This window comes from Podarcis melisellensis (genome assembly GCF_964234715.1).
Source record: "Podarcis melisellensis genome assembly, chromosome: 3".
NCBI classification, from domain to species: Eukaryota; Metazoa; Chordata; class Lepidosauria; order Squamata; family Lacertidae; genus Podarcis; species Podarcis melisellensis.
In genome coordinates, this window is record NC_138530.1 from 51,543,101 (window position 1) to 51,559,475 (window position 16,375).

General features: G+C 40.7%; 1 protein-coding gene across 9 annotated transcripts in view; it reads right to left on the minus strand.

Annotated features, from left to right (window-relative positions):
- QKI (QKI, KH domain containing RNA binding) overlaps positions 1 to 16,375 on the minus strand; it is a 109,142-nt gene that overhangs the window by 62,996 nt on the left and 29,771 nt on the right. For all 9 annotated transcript variants that reach the window (XR_014167196.1, XR_014167197.1, XR_014167198.1 and 6 more), the window contains exon 2: positions 10,769 to 10,911. Coding sequence is in view for 6 of the 9 variants with exons in the window: in XM_081906933.1 (XP_081763059.1) it covers positions 10,769 to 10,911 (143 nt within the window). In the remaining 3 variants the exon portion in view is untranslated. The remainder of the gene's footprint in view (positions 1 to 10,768; positions 10,912 to 16,375) is intronic.

A 16,375-nucleotide genomic window follows, 5' to 3' on the forward strand; every position in this document is an offset into this window, starting at 1 on the left:
TCTTGGGCATTTCATTTTGTTTGCTACTTTGCTTTTTTGAGGGTGGAACAGGGCCAAGGCAGAGTGAAGCAGAATGGAACACCACTGGAAAGAAGAAGAGAAGAGAAAATTGTCCGTTGCTCAGATTCCTTTGTTCTCACAATTAACACATACTGTCATAAGACCCTATATGACTATATTTCAAATACCTTCCTTTTTAAGAGAAAAGGGGAAGTATTCAAAATGCACATATATAGTGCAAAGAGATGCAGGACTTGTTGAAAGCATCAAAGTGTAAATAACATTCTAGTTGTAAATGAAGATTATTTGAACCATCATTCCAGAAAAATGAAGAACTTTCAGTGGGTAACTTGATTTAAACCAATGGTTTAAAATCAGCCTTTGCTTGCCACTTTTGATTTTTACTATTAGTGGTTGCTAACCTTTGTCTCTCTAGATGTTGAACCTTGATTTACATCATCCCTGACTCTTGTTATACTGGATGAAGCTGATGCAGGTTGGAAGCCAACAACATCTAGAGAGCTACAAATAAGTCATCCTCAATTTAAATTGTTGTTTTAAATCACAATTTAAATAAAGCCACCATCTGCCTGTAGGTCTCCTGCTACCACTAAGTACACCCCAGGTTTCCGTCTTGTGTCCACCCACTCCTGTAGTCTGCTATCCGTGGATTGTCTCGTCCTCCCCACAGATGGAGGAGAGAGAATAAAGGAATATACAAACCCAGAAAACTTAACAGTGAAGCTGGGAAGGAAGATGAGGCAGTTGTGAAGAGATGCCGGGTGGCAAGCATCTGCCCAACAGTACCACTGAGCCTGAAACCAATTTCAATTGTGACCAAACATCATTTGACAAGCAGTGTTCTTTAACAGTTCATAACATATATTATGTAAGTCTTGCACTAGTTAGCAGCTTCCCCCAAAATTTAGTGCCAACTGTGGTCTCTGAGCTACAAAGACAGGCCAAATCAGTTAAGTTTTTTCACTTACTGAGGAAAAGGTTACTCTAAAACCAGAGAGAGAATTTTAAATATACAGTGGTACCTCAGGTTACATACGCTTCAGGTTACAGACTCCGCTAACCCAGAAATATTACCTTGGGTTAAGAACTTTGCTTCAGGACGAGAATAGAAATCGTGCAGCGGCAACAGGAGGCCCTATTAGCTAGTGGTGCTTCAGGTTAAGAACAGACCTCCAGAACAAATTAAGTTCTTAACCCAAGGTACCACTGTATTAAAAAATCTGTTACAGAATTATACTCATAACCCTGGAATCATTTAAAAGCATATTATTACTTTTTGACAGACAGACCACTTTTTCTTCTTATTTTTTAAAGAAACACTAGTCTTCCACAGATGATTTGAGACCCATTACTCTGCTGGCATCCATCTGTTTTAAGAGACAATGGAGTACACCTCTGGGGGTGAAGTCAAACCGCTGCATTAGCAGAAATGAAGTGACCTCCCCAGGGCACAAGCCTGGCAGTGTGTATGGAGGTTCTGGGTTGCCCAGGTGACAAGACCACCCTCTCGGCCTCGCTGGTGTGGTCCACAGGAAAATGGAGAAGTACATTTGGCACCAGTTTGGCTGCAGCAGTTGCTGGAAGGAGGCATACAAAATTTACTCATTAGGCTTTTCTTCTCCCCAGGATATCCTGCAAGGATCAGAGTTTCCCCCCTTCTACATGGGCTACCTTCTCAGGCTGATGAGTCCCATCTGCTCCTCACTTTTCTCTGCAGCACATGCAGAAAATGCACTCCCCAGAAGTACCACAATGTGTCCCCCAACAGAAGTACTACCCCTCCCCTAACACCTGACTCATTGCTATCACCATATTGCGAAATTAAGAAGTGAGTAACTGCAAGTTTGTGTTAAAGATGCAGAGCAGGACTAAAAACGTTTAAGAGTTTACTTTAAAATCTTAAGTTATTTCCACCTTACATCCTGCATCAGTGTGAGAGATCATCCTAATAATAATAATAATTTATTATTTATTCCCCACCCATCTGGCTTGGCTTCCCCGGCCACTCTGGGCAGCTCCCAACCGAATACTAAAAAACACAATACAGCATTAAACATTAAAAACATGCCTAAACAGGGCTGCCAAAGTAAGATAAAAGTAAGCAAAGATTGCTTATTGCTTTGACATCTGACGGTAGGGCATTCCACAGGGCAGGCACCACTACCAAGTAGGCCCTCTGCCTGGTTCCCTGTAACTTCACTTCTCGCAGTGAGGGAACCACCAGAAGGCCCTCAGAGCTGGACCTCAGTGTCTGGGCTGAACAATGGAGGTGGAGACGCTCCTTCAGGTATAGTGGACTGAGGCCGTTTACGGGTTTAAAGGTCAGCACCAACACTCTGAATTGTGCTTGGAAACATACTGGGAGCCAATGCAGATCTCTCAGGACCAGTGTTATATGGTCTCGGCGGCCACTCCCTGTCACCAGTCTAGCTGCCGCATTCTGGATTAACTGCAGTTTCTGAGTCACCTTCAAAGGAGCGCATTGCATAGTCCCACATAGAGCGCATTGCATAGTCCAAGCGCGAGATAACCAGAGCATGCACCACTCTAGCAAGACAGTCTGCAGGAAAGTAGGGTCTCAGCCTGCATACCAGATGGAGCTGGTAAACAGCTGCCCTGGACACAGAATTAAACTGTGCCTCCATGGACAGCTGGGAGTCCAAAATGACTCCCAGACTGCACACCTGGTCCTTCAGGGGCACAGTTACCCCATTCAGAACCACGGAGTCCTCCACACCAGCCTGCCCCCTGTCCCCCAAGAACAGTACTTCTGTCTTGTCAGGATTCAACCTCAATCTGTTAGCCGCCATCCCTTCTCCAACCGCTTCCAGACACTCACACAGGACTTTCACTGCCTTCACTGGTTCTGATTTGAAAGAGAGGTAGAGCTGGGTATCATCTGCATATTGATGAACACCCAGCCCAAACCCCCTGAAGATCTCTCCCAGCGGCTTCATGTAGATGTTAAAAAGCATTGGGGGGGACAGAACTCTGAGGCATCCCACACGTGAGAGCCCAGGGGTCTGAACACTCACCCCCCCCCCACCACTTTCTGGACACGGCCCAGGAGAAAGGAGCGGAACCACTGCATAACAGTTCCCCCAGCTCCCAGCCTCTAGACGGTCCAGAAGTATGTTAGATTCCATACAATTCATTTTTTGTGAAACTAACAGTGGAATCCTAGCAATATCTTACCCTTACATCTGTATCTTCTAAGGCTGCAATCCTATCATAGTACATGGTATGAACTGAAATAAAGTAAATTCCCTTCTCAGATTATGCTTAGTAATTTTTGATAAATAATTTTCCGGACCTAGTTTATGAATGTATCTTATTGAATTTCAATAAACACAAAGTTGAGCAACATGAAATGAACAAGTATTAGTGTCTTACAGACTATTCTATCAGTCATATTATGTAAAGGGGGTACAAGGGAGACAGGATTAGTGCCAATAAAGTCACATTATTTCACACAGCCTCTCCACAAACTTGCTTGCAAGCCTGGAGGTTTAGAACCTTCCTGTAGCGTATTGATAAATGTGAGAAAGGGGGCCCGATTTATACATGAGTAATATTCTAAAGAGGAACTACCTTTACAGACCTATAAAAATATGTATGGGCAAATATAAATTCCATATTTAAACTTCTTAGCTGATTCACAGTTACCCTGAAGAAATTGGGTATCCAAATATGTTGATTACCCTTTGCATATTAAAATAAAATTTATCCAGTTAAAGAATTTTTGCTGAATACCCAGCATATCTATGAGTGGAATTCTAAATTTCACTCTTCTATGATTGAGTCCACACCAGCATTTCAACTTAACAGACAGAATGATCCCCCCTCCTCCTCCTGTGTGCTGTTCGGGGGGGGGGGGGGAGAGGCACCATTACACAATCAGAAGTGCTAGGTTTTTGCTGACAGGATTAGTTAGGTGAATCCCACCCTCAAAGTTTACAACAAACCCTAAAAGTTTACAAAGTCTGCTAACAGATTTTCTTAGACCATAGAGTTAATCCTGTTTTGGAACCAAAGTACAACATTAAATTATATCTAGCTATCCCTAATACAATCTTTAAGATTCTATTCTGAATGCAACATAAATCCCCTGAGCTCTGGAAGCTGTAGATCTTTTCCATACAAAACTTGTGGCTCAACTTTAGACTTCAACAAGTTCAATATTGGTATAGCTAGCCTTCTTCCCAATAGTTCAGCAATGTTTGAAAACCTTGCCTACTCTCAGATAAGCTTTAAGCTTCAGTTCTTTTACACGAGGGTTCCATGAATACAAAGCAATGAAGAATACTCCAGGTTATCTATAATTTCACAAATCTTCACAGTTACTATAGTTTTCATAATTAAATTATTATTTGTTTACAATATAATCCTAATAACGTGAAAAGCATTCTGAGGCCTATTTCTGCATGAGCAAATGCGAGCATACAACCTGCATACAATAAAAGCAAAATCCTGACAACACCATGTCAGAGGAACCTCTACAGTTTCACCTTTAGTAGATGTAAAGCACTGAGTGTCATCAGCATAATTATTGTCAGTCACTCCAAACTATTTCATGCAGAAGTTGAATTGTATACAGCAGATAAAATGGACCACAGCTTATGCAACACCACTCCTCTTAGCCAGCCAGCCAACAAGTCAGGAATCAAGCCAGCAAAGTGTTGCTCCCTCAATTCTATCCAGAATGATGCCAGGGTTAACAGAAGAAACATTTAGTAGGCCTCAGTCCATCTGCAAACTTCTTGAATACTTCTGTTCGAGTTCTAGTCTCAATTTTTCATATGGAAACAGGTCCTTACATATTTTGCTAAACTTATTTCCAAGAAATGGCTAATCTCTGCTTCTTATATGAAAAAAGTTACAGTCATACCTCTAGTAGCACCTTAATTTTTTGTTTTGACTATGGGAGACCAACACGGCTACCTATCTGTAACTGAGTCATACCTCTAGTTTCGTTAGGTTCACGTTGCGGATTTTTGGGTTGCAAACGCTGCAACCCCGGAAGTGTATACTCCCGGGTTTCGCTGCGTGCACGCATGAGCGCTCTATTGCATCACATGCAGAAGCGGCGCTCTACTTACGGACATTTCGGGGTGCGAGTGGCACCCCAGAACGGATCACGTCCATAAGTAGAGGTACCACTGTACTAGCAGTAATTTGAAGAACTGCAACTTGTAAAGGCAAGTCAAATTCTTCTACATTAAAAAGCATGCTATAGTAATACTATATTTTAGTCTGCAAAACAGCAAGCAAGAATATATAATCATCTGAATAAATTGCAAGAATAGAAGGCAAACCAATCCATTTACAGTGGGACATTTCACCTAACAGGTAAAAGAGTGGACATAGAGGCATCTTACCACTTACGTTCATTTCTCCAAACTGTCTGACCTTCACTGTCAGTAAGCAGAATGACAAGCCCACCAACTGTTTCCCTCCCTGGGCTACAATGCAGTCTCTTCCTTTTTAAGGCCAGTGTACCACTGCAACAAACAGCAGGGCTTAAGCCAGCTGCTAGAATGTCACACAAATATATTTAGCTCTGATCTCATTTATTGCCTTCTCTTAGTGACAACCATGTAGTAACCTTCTTGCTCTTGACTGCTGACATTCTTTACCAAACTGGCACCACCACAATGCAGCAAAATTATCTGTCATCAAGACATATGCATTCGAGGTAGAATCTTAATGTATTTATTACTGTTTATTTGCTTGAAACTACCTAGGACAAGCTGAAGTTTGGCAAATACTGGGGCACAACTTTTCCTCACTAATTTCAGTAGAGCTGTGTATAAGTCATAAGTGAAATTTTCATCCTGAATTTTTAAAGTTTTGTGTTATTACAGGTATTCTCATACTATTCATCAATATACCGATCAGATATTAGAAAAGCTACCATACCACAGCTGCATGGGTGCCTTACGTTGTTTTTGTTTTTTAATTTTTTTATTGGATCAAAAGTGTTGTATCTCAATGTTCTAAGTCATTATTTTGGATAATGTGTTATCCACGTTCCCTGTTGGGTCATGTATGCAAGATAACCGACTGTTTATTTTGTTTGTAGTGAAATAAAATTATACACACGTACACAAATGCAGCAATTTAACACATTTTATTTCATTCCTCAAGCTTTGTGGAAAAACTGATCCTTAGAGACAAACTGGAAAAGGTTTGTGGAAACAGAAGTACTTTTATTCCCATCTGAAGATTGCCATATTTCATGATATTTCTGTTGTCATTGCTGTCCCCCCCGCCAAAGCTCCTTTTATCCACCCATAACATCCAATTACAAAGTCAACCACAAATACGGTTTTAAAAAAATACATTATTTTAGTAATAGTCCGCATTAGTTGAATTCTCAATACTCAAGACTTAGACCTGCTTCAGACATCATTCGATTGCCAGGAACATGTTTTGAACTTTCACTTCTCCCAAATTCCCTCCATCCCTAGCTTTTGGCATGCTTCTTTTACCATGACATCTGAATGATTCAAACTATGATTCAAACATTAGGGAAACCCCAATAATGTCCAAGTACAAAGATACCTTTATCTCCCTTAGGCTACCCCTTCCTAAACAGCTAAGTGATGAACGAATGAGAATGCTTAAGTAGGCACAGAAACTCTGATGGAGGTGCTGGGGGCGGGGGAGAGAAAAGGCAAGGAGAAGCAAGGGAATATCATGGTAAAGGGGATAGCTGTTTAATTGTCATTCCCAAGCAGGAATGCTTGCAGGTACTACATGTCTTACTTCTGATCCACAGCTAATATTCAGTATCCTTTTGTTTAGAAATGCAAGGCATCTACAGATAGATGGTCAGCTCATTCAAGTCCTCAAGTAATTGATCAAAGAACTGAACTATATAGAATTCCAGCATCCACTGAATGATAAACTTAATTCTTAACTGGGAATGAATGAGAAAAATTAATAATCTAAATCACATTAAGGAGCAAGCACACCATGCAAATTTCTGAAGTTCAAATCAGTCAAGAAAGAGTAGCATGCTCCATGTTCTCTATCAGGATATCTTCATTCTTTCAAAGTCTGGGTTTCATTGCAAAAAAATTCTGTCCTCCAAACTAGCCACAGAAAATTCATATGCTATTTACAATCAGCCATCAAACGGTGATTTACTGCTGTAAAGGTGCATTTATTTAGCATGCCCAATGTATAGAAGGAATTAAAGAATTTCAGCAATCCCCAACCAGATTCCAGGGAGTCCTGACTGCAGCTCTTTCTAGTGATGGCATTACTCCATGCTTGAGTACTTCTTCATTTGTTTCACTATCAACTGACAGGATATTTAAACTGTAACCCGATGATCATATTTGATGAGCTCTCTTATTCATAGGAATCTGATCTTATGCAGTCTTTTATTGGCAAGCTGGATTCCGGTAAGGTGCATGAAGTCAGCTTGACTGATTGCTCTATCACCCAGCTGATGGCAATACTTGTCAGGGATGTGTTCTTTCTCAAGTACCGTATTTTTCGCTCTATAGGACACACTTTCCCTCCTCCAAAAATGACGGGGAAATGTGAATGCATCCTATGGAGCAAATGCAGACTTCAGGAAGCTATCCGCAAGCCTTCGGGGCGCAGGAGTGCGCGCCGGGCTCCGAAGGCTTGCGGATAGCAGCCTGCAGCCCAGGGAGCACAGCACTGCACACCCCGGGCTTTGGGCAGCTATCTGGAGTTCCCGCCAGGCTCAGAAGGCTTACGGATAGCAGCAAGCTCCGGGAGCAAAGGCAACCTCGCTGCTGCTCCCGGACCCATTCTGGGGGCTGGGGTCGGGGGAAGCTCTGGCTTCCCCCGTCCCAGCCCCGCGGCTAAAAACAAAACCAAGACAGCAAGCGGGATGGATCCTACTCACTGTCTTGGCTTCTTTGCTCTTTGGGGCTGGGGGGGAAAAATAATTTTCCCCCTTTATTTCCCCCCCCTAAAAACTAGGTGTGCCCTATGGTCCGGTGCACCCTATGGAGCGAAAAATACAGTAAGCAACACACTGATCGTGCTCTAAACACACATTTTTGAAGACAGGTATTCATGTTATCTCTCTTCTCTTGTCAACCAGTAAGTCTCTGCTTCCTTACCCTCTTGAAACCTAGCACAATAATATATTTAAGGGAAATTAGAAAAGAAATATAGATATAAATATTCAAAGCACTGTCAGAAAGAAGTTCACCTTGGTTAGTAGTGTCACAAACTTGGAATTAAAAAATGAGACAGATTCCCTATCATATTTTATAAAAAGGAGACACCTTCAAAGTTTAAATTTTCTTGGAAGAGACAGAAGTTCAATGGGCATGCCCTGACATGACTTTCTGGAGTATTTTACTTAGCATCGTGTCACTGAACTTCTACACAGGACTAATAAACACTACTAATGGGGGGGGGTTGAGGGGGTAATACTGATGAAAGCCAGTGTGGTGTAGTGGTTAGAATGTCAGACTAGGGCCTGGGAGACTAGGGTTCAAATCCCAACTCAGCCCCAAGCATGGATGCCCAGGTCTCTGGGGTGGCCTGGAGTACATTTGCACAGTTAAAGCTAGTGCACCAGCTGTGCCTGTTTCTGGGCACAATTAAAAGTGCTGTAAGCCACAGTTAGCCTGTCAGGGAAAAGGTTGGGGTATAAATAAATATATGTATAACTACAACAGCAACATAAAAAGCTGCCTTAGGCCAGCTCAGGTATTTGCCCATCTAGCCTAATATTACCCATTATGACTGACAGTAGCTCTCCAGGGTCTCATCACTTCCTGCTGCAGGAATGGAGAACCTCAGGTCTGGCGGCTGAATGTGACCTTCCAGGCCTCTCCATCTGGCCCTCAAAACTATCTACAGCTCATACCTCTCTCATTGGCCCTACTTTGCACCAGAAGTGCTTTTGCCTGACTGGAATGTGTCCTTGAACTCTGATGATGCCTCTTGTAAATCTGGATGGAGGATAGGGAGGGCTGTGTGAGTACATGTAGGAACTAGCCTACTATACAAAAGCAAAGTTTCATTAGCAGCTCTGTCCACTTTTGCTTTTGGTCATATCCACCACTGGCGCGAGGCCCTTAGAATATTGCCTAGAAGGGAATGTGTCTCTTAGCTCGAAAAGGGTTCCCCATCCACGCCTTACTAGATACTTTTACCTGGAGTTATCAGGGATTGAACCTGGCAGCTTCTGCCTACAAAGCATGTGCTCTACACTATTGAGTAATGGTTTTCTCCCCTGGAAACAGATAGTAGTTTGGGAGGGTGGGAGATTTAAACTGGGAATAGTGTAGATAGCAAGAAAATGGCCCTATGTATTTCAAAGGATTTGAAGTCTGAAAGCAACAAGAACCAGGAGCTAATAAAAATAAAAATATGACATTCTCATCAGCCCAAATCAGCAAGCAGCATGGAAAGCTATTTCAGAAAAAGCAGCAACTTGGCAGAAGCCCTGCCCCAGGGTTGGTATTTTTTGTTTTGTTTTTGAGTGGGGTCTCCTCTCCCCCCCCCCGCCCGCCACCACATTTTCTGGCCCCATGTCCCATTCACTGTATTAAGGCAGTAAATGCTACCCTATCCTGCATTTTAAAAGGTTTTTGAATAAAATTATACAGACTCTGAATTCCTTAGTTTGTTATGTCTTCATTCCATAATTTACTCAACCATTATTAATTCAGGAAGAACAATATCACAGCTTTCCATTTAGTAGTAACTGTTTTATGTACTAATTCATAATTAGTCTGTTACTTAACTGAAAAAGTTACCACTGCTCTTATCAGTATAGTTTCTTTCTTTTTTTTACTAAAACATGCATGTATACACGCTCAACATGCTCAGCTGTGACAAGTATAAAAACTTGAGCACACTTCCCAAACTCAGTTCAATGTGCCCATAATAGGTAGGGCTCAATCGAATCCTAGATGTTCTCAGAAAAGCAACTGCACAGATTGTGTAAGCACAGACATAAGATTGGACACTTCTCTCAAAACAAAATGGTCAAATGACCAGTCAATCACATTTTAATGGTTGCCTTCCGTTAAACTATACTACCACTGTATAAAAAATGAAACTTGCTAACCACATATTTTCTAATTATTAGCAAATCAAAACTTATTACTCAAGATATTTCAGTGTAGATTTAAGTATTTAAAGAGTTGTTGTTTAAAAACAAACTTTAGAGCTTTGCAGAAGTTCATCTAATATGAAGTTTCAATTGTTATTCTGTTGTAGAGGCAAGATGTCATGTATTCTGAAGTGCAATCTCATATGTTTTAGAAAGAAGAGTGTCCTACCAAATTATAATCTGAGCAGCAAGCTAGCCTATGCCTGTTCTTAGACGTAGGAAGGCTCATATATGGGAACATTTCAGAAACATCTCATTGGAGACAGGCGAGTTGATCCTGAGCACACAAACTGCAGGTGCTGTGGGGATGAGTATAAATGGTCTTACCCCTTGGCATCATGATAGAATCACATAGCTTCCAGAACAGTATTGCTTTGCCAAGCATTTGACAGTAGCTAATACCGTTAACAGCTCATTATACTTTGTGAAGTGACCACTTTCTTAATCTTAGTTTAGTCCAGAAAAACAGCAATATATAAGCCATAAAATAAAAAATAAAGATTGTTCTATTTATCAGACCTTACACCTCAGTAGTATTCTTGGATCTAGAAAACTGGCAAACATGAAGCCACACTGAGAGGGTATTGCACAAGCCAGAAGACAGATTCACCAAAAGAAGGTACTTACATCTGGATATTCTTTTACAGGCACATATAGTTTCTCTTGTAACTGTACAATAGGTCCCACAGCATCAGGTAATTCTGCACTTCTCTTCTCCGTGCTACCATTTAACGTGTCGTTATACATGTCTTTCCGTACTCTGCTAATTTCTGTGGGGAGAAATGTATACTTTGTGTTAATCTCAAGACATTTCAATTTCTAAAACATTTATTTATCATTTTTATTGTCATCTTTATGGGACCCCAAAATTTATTTCAATTATAAAACAATTAGAAACTGAATACATATATGCACCTTTTAAAAACATTTCTGCTACTGCCAGTTATACTCCAGGGATGTTTCTTTACATTAAAAAAAGGCTGTTGTAGTAAAAATTTATAGATGTATTGACAAGGAAAACTTACAAATGTACCAGAAGCTGTTAACTGCTCTTTATTACTGCAATATGTAAAGGGAAATAATCGAAGTATTTCATGAATTTCAAAGGGTCCATTATTGAGCACTATGACAAACCATTTAAAGCTACCAGAGTGTCAAGTTGTCTTTATCTTTATTCTCAAAGTTACTAGAAAGTTATTAGAAATATTACTAGAAGAGATTATGTTTATAATGTTCTATTAATGCAATTAGAAGGTACTCTGAGGTAGGAGAGGACATTCTGCTTTATAATTGGTGCAGGGAAACTCGTCAATCCCATTTACTACTTGATCATTATATATTTACTCTCTAAAAAATACTCAGAATTGATTAACTACAACTGGAAGTTAAGTTGTCAATACAAAACCTCTTAGTTATTGTTACCATAATATTTTACTTAAGTCCACCTTCAACTTTTGATTCACGCAAAATATTGAAACCTCGTGAACTATTTAAAGCTTTCCAAAATAAAAGTGTTTTTGCTTGCTTTATGAAATCAAATCCAGGATTGATAGGTATCATCCAACATCACACTCTTCCTCTCCTTATCACTGCGGGCCCCCAAAATCTGCTTCTGAGCAGCAGGGAGCACTCCAGAATAATAATGGGAGGTGGGAGGAAAGGAAGTTCCATTGAACAAGTGGAAACTTCATTGCACAATCAGGTGGGAATCACAGGATGTTACCGTAAGGGTTCAACTTCAGAGGAAACTACAGTATAGCAAACAGAAAATTGCTAGGAATTCTAGAACTCCGTTGGGTCCATTGAGATACACATGATCACAACAGGTCTACTGCTCAATAAACAGTCTGGACAATCTTCTGAAACCTCACCTAGTAGTGATCCAATCATAAATGAAGGAACCAAAGCCAATAACCTATTTCCAGACCAATGCAACAAACCAAATATTCCCTGCTTCAAATGTGGGGCTGGGAACTCAAAAGGAACAATTTTAGATAACACTGACCAAACAGAAATGACTATTCAGCTCTAAAGTAATTCATGTCACACCTCACGTCATGATGAAGTCACAGAATATCACTGCTATGACAGAAATGAACCTTGCATTTACCAAGATCAATTAGCTAGATTTTCACGCAAGTGTTACTGAGGACTGCAGGCTTGAATGTGACTTTACTTTTCTTTTTAAAGGCCCACATTTTGGCAAGTTAAACAGACACCCATGTGTAACATTAAGAACATAAAATGATACAGATCTCAGTAGCAGCCTCACAAATTCAGGGCACAGCAATTATTAGACAACAGTTTCTCTAGCTCACCTCCCCTTACAAACCTTACATCTGCCATTAGGGCACACTGGCCCCAACTCTTTCTCAAATTTAAACAGGCTTTCTTGCCTTGTAGTACAGAGAATTATTCAGTGCCACAGACAACACATATGACTACTTACAGGCTGCTGAAATAAAGCTAAACAAAAATGAAACTTTAAATACATGTACAGGGTGGAGGGGCAGGATCTTCAATGTTTTGGAAGCATCTCTTAAAGAATAATTTTCTGTCCCACTGCCCTATTCCATTTTTTTATATACAGTGGTGCCCCGCAAGACGAACACCTCGCAAGACGAAAAACCCGCTAGACGAAAGGGTTTTCCGTTTTGGAGGCGCTTCGTAAAACGAATTCCCCTATGGGGTTGCTTCGCAAGACGAAAAAAATATTGCATCCCCCCGCGGGTTTTTTTCGCCCTTTTCTTAAGCCGCTAAGCCGCTTATCAGCTGTTCCGCTAAGCTGTCAATGGGCTTGCTTCGCAAGACGAAAAAACCGCTATACAAAGAGCCTCACGGAACGGATTAATTTCATCTTGCGAGGCACCACTGTATGTTGTCTTTCATTAAATTTATACATTCTGTTGGTATTCAGTACAACAGAATCTAATTAACTAGTAGTCACTACAGACTGTGGTGTAGAATATTTACTATTGTACCCAAAATGGAAAAGAATTTCAAAGAGCACATCCAGAAACATTTAAATTTAGTAACAGTAATTTCATTTCTTTACCACAAACTCACATAAAAATACATCTATGCAGTGTACAGAATTCTCAACTAAAACCAACTTTAGACTGAATAGTAGTCTCCCCATGTTAAAAACCAGTGAAGTTTCTAAAGCAGTTTGACACGTTTTAAGAAAGGGCATTCCACTAGGTAGCAGTAAACTGTTACATTACTTTAAGTAGCTCTTTGGATCACATATATTAATAGGATTCACTGTAAATTACTGTTTTCCTTCACACTCATTTCTCGTACACAGCAGTTCGAAAGCACACCAGTGCAAGTAGATAAATAGGTACCGATGCAGCGGGAAGGTAAACAGCGTTTCCATGAGCTCTGGCTTCAGTCACAGTGTTCTGTTGTGCCAAAAGCAGTTTTCTCCTAGGTCCTAGTCCAACACACTAACCACTACTGCACAATAGATGTGGGTTTTTACTTATTTCTGTGTTCTTTGCGATTTAATTTTTTTCTTCCATCAGTTTCCTTTGTGAATCCAGTTCATAGTGGTTAGAATGATTGGCTTGTCATATGAGACTGATAATATATTTTTAACTATTTGGCAGCATTTCAATTTGGCAGCAAACTCAATTTCATCATTTTCTATTATAAAAATGGACCTGCAGGGTTGCAAAGCCCTCACCCCAACTGCAACACTCGTATCAAATGACTTCAGCATTTAAAGCAACATCTTCCATACACAAACAGGTTTGAATCTAAACTGCCTTTCAAACTAATATTTCAAAATTGGTATAGCGCTCAATTCACAATTCATAGCAGAATATTTTAAAACTTGAGCACACTGATTAGTCGCTAAAATCCCACAAATTGTACCCAGGGCCCACACATTTTGGAGGGAAGGTACACTTTAACAGGGCCTGAATGAACATGACACAACTGAGAACCAAAGACTCAGATGTTATGCAGTACAAGGCCTTATCACCATATTGCAGCAAGCTGGTCAGCAGATGCAACTATGAAGCTCTGTTTTGTACAATTTTGAAACAACTTTCAAACATCACTCCTGAAAGTGCTACTTGTTTAGTACTCCAAACACAAGCATTGCGAGCATCATTACCCGTTGATACCACTGGCTTTTTTATATCTGCAGTATATCTGACAAGATTTTAACATACTATAGTTTAAGTAGCATTTCAGACATTAGTAGCAGAGCTGGTATTTCATAAAACATTTATTGTTCTTCAAACTGTAGCATTCTTCTACTGGGACACCTTGTAGAAATGTTTTCCAAATTTTAGCTTTACCTCAAGCTCCTATTGGCTATTACTATTCTCCTTTTTAGTACTAGCAGATACAAGTGACACAATGAAAACAAAGCAGGAAGCAAAAACTCAAGCCTCCATTCCTACAAAGAACTAAGAAGTCTTACAACCTCAACCAAAGATCATGGACTGATAGTATTTTATTGCTCAGGGATCATTTTCTTAGGGAGATGATTGGGAGAGGGATCTGACAGCGATGTGAGGGGATAATGGGCATTGTGCAGCAACAGGGCCTGCATGGTGGTTGCATGAAGGAAGTGTTGGCTGAGATTGAGCAGGGAGAGCTCGCAGGAGGGCACTGAAGGGGGAGCAGCTGGGTGCTGCAGCCTCTGGCCAGAGTCTGAGGCGGCACCTCTTTCCTTTCCTCCCTCTTTCTCGGTCACCCTCCCCACCCCCTCGTATTCCCAACCCCCCCCCATTTAAATACTTATAAGTTTATGTTGATTAAAATTGTTCTTCATTTTAAATATTGTATTGTTTTTCCTGTTTTTGTGCACTACAAATAAAATATACGCAGTGTGCATAGGAATTCATTCATATTTTATTTCAAACTATAGTCCAGCCCCCAACAGTGTCTGAGGGACAGTGAACTGGCCCAGTTTAAAAAGTTTGAGGACCCCTGCCTTAAAACATTCAGGGAAAACAAAAAGCAAACATTGTTGTAGTACACATGCATTTCACCTTATTTTTTGTGTGAAAATATTACTAGAATATGCCCCTTTCAACACTTCCCCAGGATTCATCAAATAATAATTGAAAATATTTTTCTTTCACAGAAACACCTATGCCATCTGACTTCAATGAATATCTACGAGAACTATGGTTTGCTATGGATTGGGGGATAAAGGATGTTGCATCCAACTTTCTGTAAGCACAAGGAACCTTAGCACTAGGGAATTCTGTACACATGTCAAATTGCTTTGGGTAACTCCCAGATCAGGGAATTGGGTTGATTCAGGGGATTTTGGAGTTGCCCAAATTGAAACAGGAGTCTTCTAAGCGACTTTAACTGAATCAGAGTCCTCCCAAAGATTCCTTACTGACAGAGGTAAACAGACAGACAGATTCAATGTCTGTAAAAGTGTCTGTTTTATTTTGCTCCATATGGGGAAAACCGTGTAAGGAGGAAGAGGAGAGCAGATTTGTGACAGGCAGCTCTAGTTTTCAACCAAGGAATAATTTTACTAATGCTTTTTTTTTACTTCCAATTGCGGTGCTTATGGGAGGCATGTAGAAGAAATTTATCAAAAATTGTTCCAGTGTTTTTCATTGGTTTTTGTTACTGTGTCTGGCAGCAAAGGCAGGAGTAACCCCCAGAGCCTTCGTATTAGGAGTTTGTAACTCCCTTTGTGGCTTTTTTCAGAGTGACAAATACAAGAACTACCACCACGACAATTCATATCAATGATTAGCTATTTGTGACTATCAGTCCCTGCTCACTTTGCTCTCAAACCCCACTCCCCTAAGACCCCCTACCCTACCCCCATCTTACTCCTCACCAAAGCACCACAGAGCAGACTGCCAACACATCTCCCCTGTTGACTGACCCACACCACCTCCACAAGTCAATCTCACTCACCCTCTCCAGCCCCTTACTTGCATTACCCCACTGCCACAAGTCCACCTCACTCACCTGCTTGCCCACCTTGCTCACCCCACTCACTGCCATCAATAATAGGAGGATGCTTGTAAAAAGCTGTAGCACGATCTGCTTTACATTAACACTGAATGGTTTCAGACTAATGCAGCATGCTTTATTTTGATACACACATGGTGGCTGCAACCAAGAGATAGGCAAAAATGCTGAGCTATGCAAGAGCCCAATAGCACTCAGATCTGACCTAAATGAACCAGCACCTAAAACCAAATCTACCTAGAATCAGTGATGGAGAACTTCAGACCCACC